Genomic DNA, 12437 nt, shown 5'->3' on the forward strand with positions numbered 1-12437 from the left:
GCGCTGGTAGCAAGTGTGATACGTTCTTCCGCCACCCCGAGGTTCCCAGAGTCCTTGTGTCACTCTACCGTTCTCCATCATCTGAACGCCTGGGTCCACCATGCCCGTCCAAACCAGCCCGCCGTCAGTCCCGGACTCCTTTCCTTCCTTCATGTCGGTCTTCGATGGGAGGTTGCCCATTAGCCACCCCCAAGAGGACCACAACTCCACCGTCCAGCCCCTGCGGGTTCCCACGAATGTCACTTCCAATACCACCCGACGACCCCTACCCTTCAAACATCGCACAAGCATCTCGTCCATGACCTCGGCGTCAACCGACTCCTCCCCGACCACCACCATCTCCACGTTCGATTCCGCCTCGGGTCCCGACACCTCCCCCAGCTCCTCCCCGGAATCCCCGACCTCCATGCCCCTGTCCTACCCGAAATTCATGCCGCCCGCCCGCCACCATCACCTCCCGGGCCAGACGCTCGCGTCGGCCCGGCGGACGACCTGCCCCCGCCGTCGTGCGGCGCCCCCAACCACACCCGCCCGGACTCGCCCGGCCGCCGGGCCCGGAATCTCAAAAACCTCTCTCTGCGGATGCCTCCCCCGAGCCAGTCGGATCGACCTCCGATCGCGACGGCCTCGGTCGTCGAAACCTCCTCCCAGCATCACCTCTCCGCGCCCCCGTCTCCGGCTTATGCGCCGGCCAAGAGCACGCGGCGGAAACCCGCCAACCTGACCATCCGCACGCCGGGTTTCGACCGCTCGCTTTCCTGCAACCTCTCGGAGATGGTGCCCCCGACCCCGCACGCTCTGCGCCACACCGAATCGTCCCCCTCCCTCTTCTCCCCGTCCTTTGGCCCCCAGGGGGGCATGCAGCTGCCCCGGCCCGTCACCCATCACGGCAGCGGCCGGCGGTCGGGCGCGGTGGACGACCCCCACGCGCCGCGGCCGTCGCGGTCCGACGAGGGCTCCCGTGCCGTCCTCCACGAGCTGGCGGAAGAAGAGGACCACCTCGACTCGCGCGAGTCGATGCGCCGCAGCGAGCGGGGGTACCCGAATGGCCCCGTCCGGATCTACGACTCGGGCGTGTATCTCTACCTCGAGCCGACCGCCGATGAAGCGTCGCACTTCGATGTCGTCGTCAACGTCGCCAAGGAAGTCGCCAACCCCTTCCGGAACGACCGCCCCGGCGCCGGCACGGTCCTGAGTGCCTGGCGACATGCGCCGGCGGGCGCGACCCGACCATCCATCGCGGAGCCCACCACGGCCTTGTCGGACGCTTCCTTCCAGTCGGCCTTCGAGTACCCGCCGAGCGACGAGAGCTCGCCCGCGACGCCGCGGACGGAGCCGGCCAGCCCGGAATACCTGCACGTCGGCTGGGACCACAACTCGGAGATCCTCGACGATCTGTATACGCTGTGCCAGCTGATCGACTCCCGCATCGCCCAGGGCAAGAAGGTCCTGATCCACTGCCAGCTCGGCGCCAGTCGGTCCGCCTCCCTCGTGATCGCGTACGGCCTGTACAAGAACCGGCACCTGGACTTCAACTCCATGTACGAGTTCGTCAAGGAGCGCAGTCGCTGGGTCGGCCCCAACATGAGCCTGATCTACCAGCTGACGGACTTCCGCGCGCGCCTGGCGCGGGGAGGCGCTTCGCCACCCGCCCCGGAGGCGTCATTCATGCCCGGAGGGCGACGCAGCTCCGAGCCCCAGCCGCCGCGGGCCGGGCGGATGGACCCGTCTGGTGGCGCCCCCCCGCTGCCGCGATACGGGAGCGTCGCCCTGGAGTCCGGACAGCCCGCGTTGCCGGGCCTCAACGCGCAAGCGGCCAGCTCCTCGCTCTCTGTTCCGGCCACGGATTCGGCCGGCCCGATCGCAGGCCCTCGGTGGGGGTTCGCCCCGTCGCTGTCCCACAAGCGGAGTCTGTCTCCGCGACCGTTGCCCCTGCGGCAATCCAGCTTCCACGCGCTGCATTCGGCATTCCGCGCGGGCCGCACGGAGTTCGGGCCCGGCCTGATGGCGCCCGAGCAGGGGCCCTATTCCTTGGGCAAGACGGATATCTTCGTCCGCGACGCCCCCGAGGAGCCGTCCGCGCTCTTCTCGCCCCGGACCACAGGGTTTCTGGCGGCGCCAGCAATGTCCTCCGTCTCGGACGCGTTGGCGAACCCGGGGCCTCTCGACCCGCGATTTCGGTCGCCCATGGTAGATCCGCGATCCCCTCCGCCGGGAAATGAACGGATAATCATGAGAAGTATTGATGAATTTCTATAGCCCTTCCACTGTTCCTCCTATGGAGGATATGTGGTCTTGCCGGGCGATTCTTGGGGATCGTCCCCGAGAAATGATTTCGATGATCCTGACTCGTGTTCTTAATGAACCGCTTTCGTTCCGTTTTCTTTAACTCACACACACACACACTCTTTCTTTCTTTCTGTTTGACACCCAACGGGTGATCCGATTCGTTCTCATTTCCTTTTTATCTTATTCTATTCTCATGATGTCGATGACCAAAGCGGGCCTTGCGGTCGTTCTCTTCCGTCAAAACTACTACATTCGTTAGCCTCCGGGCCTTATTATCTATTCTTTATTAGTCTCGCACCAGCACAGTCCGAGACGTTGCATGCTTTCTTTCAGGGTGGTTGGCGTCCCCGGTGTTCAAAAGAGACGAGCGGCAGGGATGGGTGCCGAGAACATGTAATATTATCTATTATTGTTGACTGGAGGGGATGAGAGTTGTCTTACATGATGGTCAGAGACAGCCGTTCGCTTCCACCGTGTCTGATTCCCTCTTTGATTTTTGTTGTTGTCGTTGTTATATACCTGCATAGTTGGCTTATTGTGGTGATTGGCAGGGGAATACCCGTGGTCGGAATATTACACTTATTCATTATTGAGTTGCCACTGTAGTTGATTCTATAGGGTATAAGATCAGTGTATTTGTATATTCATGTACCTCATCGAGGTGTTATCGTTACCATAGTTATAACTAGCCATAGTCGAGATAGTAGGGAGTAAGTAGTTCGGAATAGGTGGTGGACAACCCAACCCAACGCAATCTAATCTAATCGGCCCCGAGCGGGGAGGACTGCCCGCTCACTCTCTCAATTTTCATCACCTTTTTTCCCCCTTCTATTTTATTCTATAATTCATCTCACAACACCATCCACCCAACCCCGCTCAAAAAAACCAATCGGGAATTGAAAATGACAGACACAAATCATCCCACGCATCTGTCGCCCAGCGAACTCGGCACGAAAGATTAGTACGTATGATCTCTTCCGTGGACTCAAGTATTGAGTGCCATGATTGATGATTGATGAAAATACCCCGCTGTGTCCCTCCTCTGCTCTCCTTCTTCTTCTTCTTCTTCTTCTTCTTCCTCTTCTTCTCCCTTTACCTGTCTGCGCAATTGCATCTGTATTGCGTTTATGTTTGGGTTCATGTGGCTCATGTTTATATTGCTTGACGAGATATGCACTCTCAATTAACGAGAAGAAAAGAGAGAAAAGAGAGAAAAGAAAGAACTAACAATCTGAATTGACTAGTTGGGACACATTCTACGCGCGCACCCTCGCACACCTGTCTCAGAAACAGACCCCTACGAATCCCAACGAAGCTCAACAGACGCAAGTGGAGGCAGACGAAGAAGATGACGATGAGGATGAAGAAGAAGACGTCGACGACGACTCCGACCCCGGCACGTCCTGGTTCTCAGAGTACAACGCGCCGGATAAAGTTCTGCGGTTTTTGACGGGCGAGGAGTTTCCGCTTGCGCCTGTTAATACTAGTACCTCTGGGACTACGGAGGGGGAAGGGAAAGAAGGGAGAAAAGAACAACCGAGTATTCTCGACTTGGGAACCGGTAATGGAAGCATGCTTGCGCTGTTGCGGAAACGGGGCCACTTCCGCGGGGAGATGGTGGGGGTGGATTATTCCCGCGCGAGTGTGGAGCTGGCGAGAAGGTTGCAGGTGTTGAGGGCGCATGAGGCTTATTTGAGTGATTCTGAGGATGAGGGGGAGGATGGGGTTGAAGAGGGGGACGAGGGGAAAGAGATTCGGTTCGAAGAGTGGGATATTCTGCGCGCGGAGGGATGGGCGCTGGCGGATGCGGACAATGGCGGGGGGCGGTCTCGCGTGGATTGGTTCCCTTATAGTCGGGGCGGGTTCGACATTGTGTTGGATAAGGGGACGTTTGACGCGGTGTCGCTGTCGGAGGAGGTCGTGGAGGATGCTGAGCGGAAGGACGGGAGCGGGAAGACGATCCAGCGACGCGTTTGCGAGACGTACCCTGGGATTGCGCGACGGACGGTGCGCAAGGGGGGATTCCTGGTGGTGACGAGTTGCAATTGGACGGAGGAGGAGCTGGTGCAGTGGTTTACGAGGGAGAGTGGGGAGGAGGAGGATCGGTTGGTGGTCTGGGGACGCGTTGAGTATCCAACGTTTCGGTTTGGGGGGCGGGAGGGACAGGGGGTTGTAACGGTTTGTTTTCAGCGGGTTTAATTATAGATAGATAGTTCATGTGATTTGACTTTGGGAATTAACCTGGCGAGTTGTATGTTGTGTATTTGTTGATTTGGATGTAAGGGTGATTAGCCTGATGTGCCAGTCGCGCAGTAAATGCGTGATGGAGGGGGTTGACCGGTGGACTTGATCCATTGTAACGGTCGAGGCGGGTTTGAATTGATAGACGAAGAGGTTTTCGTAGCTGGTAGTGTAGTAGTTATATGACGGAAGAATCTGGAGATCAGGAGTAATGATTCCATCCCTGAAAGTGATCTTGGTTCCATCACATCCAGACCGAGGGTTTCCAAGTCTACCCATTAACCCACTCGGTTAGAAAAGGTCGGGGAGAAGTGGGTCAGACCGAGGTGGTATCATCATTCTCCTGATGGATCCACCATGACTCAACTGTAGCCATCATCTGGATGGATTGACTTAAGTTGACAGAGATAAATCGAGAATAAGAATGATGAGAGACTGTCTTTATAATCGAAGAAGAGAGAAGGAAGAGGAAGGGAAAGGAAGAAGTTATCAATAAGTACCTAGGATGAGTATGGAGTAAGAACTATTGATAACAGGCAACAGGATCCACCCAGTAGGGAGTTGGCATGGTATGGTAAGATAACGGTATGGGACGGTATGGAGACATGACATCATCCACGCCCAGACCGGTCGATGGATCTTGACACTATTTTTATAGTCTTTAGACATCGTCCGGAGTATGGCGTATGGGTATGGAGTATATAGAGGATGTAGTTGATGTAGATATATCTATATATATTTAGTAGATAGATAAATAGATATAGATAATCAGCTATAAAGATAGATAGATATCAACAGGTAGATAGAATCATAGATGCAAAGTAAGATAAATCAGATGATTAAGATACCAAGATGGAATGTAAATTGTAGTCAGGAACCAGTTCAACCTCACTGTCTGACACTAAGATGTCTTGCATGAAATCACCGCATGGTCAAATGACCTCCCAGACCACCTCGTTTCCCTTTTCCGACGAGGGGAGAAGACCGGATGATTTGACGATCGAGTTGGATCCCCGCACAGATGAATCCAGGGCATTTCAGAACTAGTGACGAACTAGTCAGTAGGTACAGTAGAAGTATAATACTGTATTGACTCTTACAGTATCCCTTGACCAGAGGAAACCCCGCAAAAAGCCAGAAAGCCAGAAAGCCAGAAACCGGTAAGAAATACGGAATCTTTCCATTGAGTTGGCAATCCGGAGCTGGACGTGGTTGATCCTTTCTTTCTTTCTCTTTTTCGTCGGACTTTCTTGCTTTCTCTCTTTCTCCTCTTTGTCTGACTACTTTTTTTTTTTTCCCTTCACATTCTCTCTCTCATCCTTCTTCTACTTCTACTTTACTTCTACTTCTCTTCCTCCTTATAGCACATCCTCCAATTCTAACTTCATCAATCTCCCTCCCGGCGAACACCCCCCACATCACCACTCAACCGCTCAACTATTGCAGTCCCCCCCTCTCCTAGGCTGTAACATTTAATTCTCTCCTCGCGTCTCCCACCGACTTCTGCTACGGTCGCCCCTCAATTCCACCATTCTCCCCCAGCGTGCTCAGAACCGACCTCTCCAACTTCACCGGGCTGTCAGGGGATTGACTGCCCGTGTGTTGACCGTCTGACTCAATCATGGCCTCCTTCAAGGTACCCCATTCAACCAGTCTCCTATCTTTTTTAATCTTCAATTCTTCTCGATTCTCGATTCATATATAAATCTGAAATTAATCCTAATTACTTCATCTGCAGGAATTGTCTCTCTCTCGTCCTCTCCCCCATCCCAACTCCCGTCACCATTCGCACTCCTTTTCCCTCGGTGCGGCAAACTCCACTCATCGGGTGACCCGCCGGAAAAGTGTCACCACCGCCGCCGCCGCCAATGCTGCCGCCGTCGTCGCCGCCACCATGAAGGATATCCCCACCGTCGAATCCCGGGGTATTCCTATGCCCTCACACCGTCGAGGCAGTCGGAGGGGTCTCGAATCCTCCTCCTTGGGGGTTCCCTCTGCGGCGGCCTCCTCTTATCTCTCCCGCTCCGGTCACAGTCCCAGTGACCACCACCCGGTCGCTCGCAAGTCCGCCGACGGCGGACTGGCAGCGAACTCCCCCCCGGGCGACGATGCCACGGGGGCCCTGGCGGACGCCAAACAACGTGACCGTCGGGCCAGCGAAGGGTCGCACTTGGTGAAAGGCGAGGGGAAGCGGTCCATGGTCGAGCTCCGCTGCGAACGCTGCGGCAAAGGCTACAAGCATGGCAGCTGCTTGTCCAAGCACATGTGCGTATCCTCCCTGTTGCGTGCTCTTGCCGTCTGGTCCCTCTCTCGCCTGCATCGTCGTTCCTTTCTCTCTTCCTCCCTTCCCATTACCCCCCTTTTCTCCCCTCGTTGGTTCGTGATCCTTGGTGATTGACCCTCTCGCAATGTAGGTGGGAGCATGATCCGGCCTGGGCCATTACCTCCAAACTCCTTATCTCCAAGCACCAGCAGGTTCAGCTGCTCGAGGCCGCCTCCGTCCTCGTCAACATGAACCAGGAATGTCCGACCGCCGACGGCTGCGAAATCGACTCGGACCTCTCCTCGGCGTCACCCGACGCCTCGTCGGAGTTGCGCGACGGGCTGAGCTCCGCCGAGACCACCCCGCCCCCGATGGATGAGGATGACGACGACCGGATGGAGATGTCGGTGGAACCTGAGCCCCTGGGCAAGCAGTTCAGCGTCAGCAACGCCTCGGGCCCCTTCTCCCGTTCCTTCCATTCCATTCCCGCGAGCTCCTTCACCGGCAGCGCCCCGTGGCCGTCCCCCGGCTTCTCGCACCACCGCCACTCCAGCATCGATACCCGACCGTCCACCGCCGAGGCCAAGCTGCACGACGACGACGAGGCCGACCTGGCCGCCGCCATCGGTCTGTGCAACTTCGGCACCCCGCGCACGCGACCGGTCGCCATGTCCCCCAGCGTCCCGACCGTCCCCGAGCTGCCCACCCGCGTGTTGGACCACCCCGCCGGCACGGAGAGCCGGAGTCTCGATCCGTCCACGGTCGGATTCACCCCCGCTACCCCCAACATCTTCCCGTCGCTGTCCTACAACCCATCCCTGTCGTACAAGGTGTCGGACGAGCGCGAGGTGCGCCGAGGCGCCACGGACCGTTCCTCCCGCAAGCAACGCAATGCGGATGTCGATTTCGGCAGCCGGCCAGCCCCCGCCGACGACGACGACGACGGGGTCTTTGGCCGGATGGAGGAATAACGGACCTGACTCTGTCTTTCTTCCTTTGTCTTTTTCCTGCCCACGTTTTGCATCTGCACCCCTTGTTTTTTATTCCCCCAAACTCAATTGAACTGCCACATTGCAGTACTTCATTTTCATGACATGTACGAACCTGCGCGCACCGTTGTGTGACCATCTTGATTTCTGGCCGAGCTGAAGGAGTTGAAACACCCCCTTTGCGTGTATGACTTTTTTCTTTTTTCTTTATTATTTATTTTTTTTTTTTTTGGATCTCCTTTTCGTATTTCCCCCCACCTTGTTTGTTTCTTTTTCCAGGAATTGTATCACCCGCGGCTTGTCCTGTGTGACCCGGAGCTTTTGAAACGCATAATGAATTCCGCGCCTTGCCAAGTTTCTTTTCCTCTCCTTGTTTTTTCTCCAGGTTTCTTCATTGCCCACCACCATTCGCTCTCTACGTCTATCTCTCCTCTACGGTATCATCCACCTCAACCTGTCGTGTACCACTTCTTTTCTTTTCGTTTTCTTTTCTTTTCTCCCCCTCGTCTTTCATCCTGCCAAACACGGCATGCGCATCTGCTGACAACACCACACATCATATCATATCATATCATATATCATACTAAATTATACATCATTGCATGGGTTTTGGATGTGAAGCCCCGTTCCCTCTGTCTCTGCCTCCCGATCTTCTCTTTTGTGTACACAGATTTCCCTTCTAGGGATGATTCTTGGAATGCATATATTATCATAATCTTTTACTCTACTGTACTATATACACTTTAGACTTGTTTATTTTCTAATTAGACTCCGGAGTAGATAGATCTATTTAGAAGAGAAGGCGGAAAGAAATAAAGAAAAAAAAGTCTAGACTAAGAATAAAGTGACAAATGAAGTGGAGAAAGTTCTTAGACAGTCTGGACTCTAGAGTGGACAATAAACGGGGTATTTCATTCTCGATGGAGCCTTCGTATCCACCTTTTTCCCATTCCTTTCCTTTCCTTTCGGTTTTGTTTCCCACTTCCCCTCTTCCCCGGCATTAGAAAACAGAATGTAAACAAATAAATAAATCAACCCCGGATTTTGATTAAATACATGGGTTGACTATTTTCCTCTTTCTTTTCCCCGCTTTTTGTTTCTTTTCCCCTCCCCTTTTGACTTTGGATTTTGTCTTTGCTTTGGTGGTTGGTTGGTTGGTTGATTGGATTGCAAAGTTGATGATCCTTCTTGCTTTTTGTTTTGTTTTGTTTTGTTTTGTCTTGACAATGGGGGGAAGGATAAATTAGTGTTTTGTTTCGGATTCCCCCCGCCGTCCGCGTCTTGTCTTTTCGCGCTTTGTTTCTGAGTTTATTCTCCGCTTTGTTCTCCGCTTTGTTCTCCGCTTTGTTCTCCGCTTTGTCCTTCTATTCTATTCTGTTCTCCGCTTGTCCTCCAATTCTATCTTCCAAGTCTGTCTCCGTTGGGTACTCAATTGAAAATTGAAAGTGTGTAAAAGTGTGTAGTGGGTATCTTTGGTTGTCATAATCGTCATCATCGTAATGTTCATCATGGCTGGACGTTGAAAAGCCATGTCTCTTTCGTGTGGGATGTTTTGTTCCACAATGTCAGACTTGCAAGGTAGCTAGCTAGGTAGCTATAGATGGATCGGCCCGGGAGATGTGGCTGTGGCTGTGGCCGTGGCTTTCATCTCTCCCCTTGATTTGTGTGACCGTTCATGGCTAGGAGACGGTTCGGGTGGCAGTTGACTGCCCGTCCGGTTCTGACAACGTGGTGTTTTTGTGCAACGGGCAGCCAGCCAACATTGGTTGTTGGGGTTGTCGCTCTCTATCGTGGAGGTTTTCTCCAGTGTCGTTGTCGTTGCATTACACGATATGTTTGAGTGTGGTCTGCGAGTGCGACGAGATGGATAGCCGCGAGGTTGTCCTCTATTGAAGAGGAGATGGTTCAATGGCAAGGAGACGGTTCAGGTGATGGTTAATTGTCTGTCTGGTTCTGACAACGTGGTGGTTGTGCGACAGGCAGCCAGCCAACATTGGTTGTTGGGGTTGTCGCTCCCTATCGTCCAGTGGTTTTGTCGTTGCATTCCACGATGAGTATGAGTGTGGTCTGCTCGTGCGACCAGAAGGATAACAGCGAGGTCGTCCTCTATTGAAGATGCTGTGATTTTTCTGCTCTCTCCACGTCGTGGTATGTGGATGTGGATGTGGATGTGGTGGTTCGTTGTGGGGTGCGCTTGCTTGGTTTTGGCTCGTTGTGTTTGTGTTTGATGTGTCCGCTGGTGTCGCTGTGTTTCTGTCAGCTGAGCTGTCGGTGGTCTCTGTTTGGACTGGTTGAGATCCACGGACAGTGAGATTGATGGTGTCTCACTTGACGTCGAGCAAAGAAAGATAGTGATTCTCGATCCCGATTCGAGGGAGGCAGGGTGCAGCCGAGCGAGAGTAGGTACTGATACTCGAGCCCGGTTCTGCAAAGGCAGACGGGTAATGATACTCGATATCCCGATTCCGGAAGGCCGATAATGATACTCGATCCCGATCCTCACGAAACGGGTGCCCTGCACGGACCGGATTGTAGCCGTTCATCATCGGGGAACCACGACCCCAATGGAAAAAAAAAAAAAAAAAAAAACAATTCTGGAATCGGCATGGTTAGCAAACATGATCTCCAGCGTCAATGTCTGAACAAGATACTATACTTACTAGAATAAAACGGCTACCATGCCGTACCGCCACTCACTCCCAACTCCACCATACCAACCGCGGACATCCAGCACCATAACACTCCCCACCTCCCGCACCAAGCGCCGTGGTCCGGACAGGGAAGGATCCGCTTCCCGCATCAGTTTCCCGGTTGCTCCGAAGAACAACCGGTCCGTGACACGGGAGGGATACAACTTCCCCTCGGCCCAATCGACAACTCGGCCCCCTGCCGAAGCAGAGGGAGGACCCTGCTAGACGAACTAGCAGGGCCCATGCGGGGGGCAAGGAGGCATTTGGGGCATGGGCTGGATGTCACCAGACGGCGGCGGATGCACGCCCATGACAGGCGTGGGAGCTGGGGGAGGACCGCCTTGTTGCTCATTCCTCCGCCGGGGAAACAGGACACCTCTATCGCCTGGATTAACAGGCCCCAGGTTTCGAGTGATCGGTGCCTGCGGCTCGAGGGGCCCAGGACCAGCCGCGAGATCGGTCTGTTCGACCTCTCGCTCCAGTTGTTCCTGCTGCTCTCTCTCGAGTCGCCGTTGATAGGCCCGCCTCTGCCGCTGGTTGGGTCGATTGTTCCGCTGTCGCGGGGTCGACTCGGGCTCCGCTCCGGCCTCCACCGGCGCCGGTTGACGGGGCACTAGGTCCCTCTGTCTCTCGGGCGGGTGGGTCGAACCGGTTGCAGATTCCGTGTCGGGAGCAAGACCGTCGCTTTTCGAGAAAGCATCGTTGGCGCCGTTAGGGATGGAATCCGAGTCCTTTTTGACGGTGCAGGGATCCACGTCCGGGACCACGCTGACAGAACACCGGCGCTCCAAGCAGGGGGTCGCTGCCTCCACCTCTTGGTGGATCATCACGACCCTCTCCACCTGTTGCTCCTCCGGTGGGGTCAGCATGGCTGGAGTGGTGAGAACGGCGTCGATGAAGCTGGCAGAGACCGCCGAGGGCATCGGACCTGCGATCAGAGCGTCCATCTCCTTGTACAGGGAGGACGCTCCGTCGGTCTCAAGGTAGTGAGCTACCTTGGGTTTGCCCCCGAGGAGTCTGCCGAACCAATCTCGGACCATTCTCAGTGTGTAAGCACCTGAAGAGCCGAGGCCCTTCCAAAGGAACCAAACGGAAGCCAGAAAACCCAAAGCGATGACAGTGAAGGTGACACCAGACGGCGTGGGCGATCTTGATGCCGTCGAGTGCCAGTCACAGACTGGCTGCTCGACGGCCTCCTCCCACAGCGGGATGACCACGCTGAGTGCCGTCTCCGTGGTGTCTAGCTCTACCCAGTCCCATGGACTTTCGAAATCAGTCCAGGGATCGTACAGGTCCTCGTGAGGAACCATGTACTCGGAGTGTAAGTCCTCCGCCAGGTGGAAGGCCATTTTGGCCGACAGTGTCACGCAAAAGGCGCCGCCGATGCGTTTCAGGAAACCCTCCTCAGGATGCATAAACCCCGGCACAGGGAAGAATGCACCCCAGAGGGAGACGGCCAGGAAAACACCGACAAATGGGAAAAGCATCTGCTATATGTTAGCTACGGGTTCAGTTTCGACGCGTGGGAAAGCGTCAGAGGGGCTCGAATGAATCTTTCAGATCCCACCTTGTTCGGTATTGATGATGGTGATGATTAAAGCTTGCTAGCTGTGTGTTTGTGATGATAGTGTTTGGTACTATGTGGATTGCTGATGGATGCAATGATGATGAGGAAAGAAAGAAGGAAGGAAGGAAGGAAGGAAGGAAGGAGAGGAGAGAGAAGAGAGGAGAGAAGAAGAAGAAGAAGAAAAAGAGGGGGGGGAGGGACTGTGGGAGGGGGCCAGGGCTAGTCCTGCTTGACGGGGAACGACGAGTGAATAACATGAGTGATTTCCTCAGATTCAGGATGGATGTTGTCACAGTGAATGGTGTTGGATACTTCCTGCTTCATAGTGGGTGACCATGGGAGACATGGAGACCTCCACGAGGAAGCAGTGACTGGTGGTGACCCAGGACCCAAGTAGA

At 54.8% G+C, this 12437-nt stretch overlaps 5 protein-coding genes across 5 annotated transcripts; 4 read left to right on the forward strand and 1 right to left on the reverse strand.

Annotated features, from left to right (window-relative positions):
- Positions 1-100: 100 nt before the first annotated feature.
- On the forward strand, positions 101-2259 carry dspD (putative protein-tyrosine phosphatase; the record flags this gene model as incomplete). Its single annotated transcript, XM_024838051.1, has 2 exons — positions 101-362; positions 467-2259. The coding sequence occupies 2 exons, from the start codon at positions 101-103 to the stop codon at positions 2257-2259; spliced, it is 2055 nt and encodes a 684-aa protein (XP_024695134.1).
- A 932-nt stretch (positions 2260-3191) lies between these two features.
- Positions 3192-4488, forward strand: P168DRAFT_279959 (putative S-adenosylmethionine-dependent methyltransferase; the record flags this gene model as incomplete). Its single annotated transcript, XM_024835834.1, has 2 exons — positions 3192-3250; positions 3534-4488. The coding sequence occupies 2 exons, from the start codon at positions 3192-3194 to the stop codon at positions 4486-4488; spliced, it is 1014 nt and encodes a 337-aa protein (XP_024695135.1).
- A 1325-nt stretch (positions 4489-5813) lies between these two features.
- On the forward strand, positions 5814-8037 carry P168DRAFT_288478 (putative C2H2 finger domain protein). The gene is made up of 3 exons (XM_024836795.1): positions 5814-6166; positions 6269-6795; positions 6945-8037. Exons 1-3 carry the CDS (start codon positions 6152-6154, stop codon positions 7762-7764), a joined length of 1362 nt encoding a protein of 453 aa, XP_024695136.1. The 5' UTR covers positions 5814-6151; the 3' UTR covers positions 7765-8037.
- On the forward strand, positions 7941-8680 carry P168DRAFT_113912 (uncharacterized protein). Its single transcript, XM_024832576.1, has one exon. The coding sequence runs from the start codon at positions 8116-8118 to the stop codon at positions 8527-8529; it is 414 nt and encodes a 137-aa protein (XP_024695137.1). The 5' UTR covers positions 7941-8115; the 3' UTR covers positions 8530-8680.
- A 2022-nt stretch (positions 8681-10702) lies between these two features.
- Positions 10703-11959, reverse strand: P168DRAFT_279961 (uncharacterized protein; the record flags this gene model as incomplete). The annotated part of the gene is made up of 1 exon (XM_024835835.1): positions 10703-11959. The coding sequence occupies one exon, from the start codon at positions 11957-11959 to the stop codon at positions 10703-10705; it is 1257 nt and encodes a 418-aa protein (XP_024695138.1).
- Positions 11960-12437: the final 478 nt, after the last annotated feature.

This window comes from Aspergillus campestris, assembly GCF_002847485.1.
Source record: "Aspergillus campestris IBT 28561 chromosome Unknown P168scaffold_3, whole genome shotgun sequence".
Lineage (NCBI taxonomy): Eukaryota > Fungi > Ascomycota > Eurotiomycetes > Eurotiales > Aspergillaceae > Aspergillus > Aspergillus campestris.

Bases quoted from the DNA above. Each gene is read 5' to 3' on its own strand.
- P168DRAFT_288478 (XM_024836795.1), top strand. The intron at 6,796-6,944 runs GTGCGTATCCTC...CTCGCAATGTAG, and splicing joins AGCTGCTTGTCCAAGCACAT to GTGGGAGCATGATCCGGCCT.
- P168DRAFT_113912 (XM_024832576.1), top strand. From the start codon at position 8,116: ATGAATTCCGCGCCTTGCCAAGTTTCTTTTCCTCTCCTTGTTTTTTCT.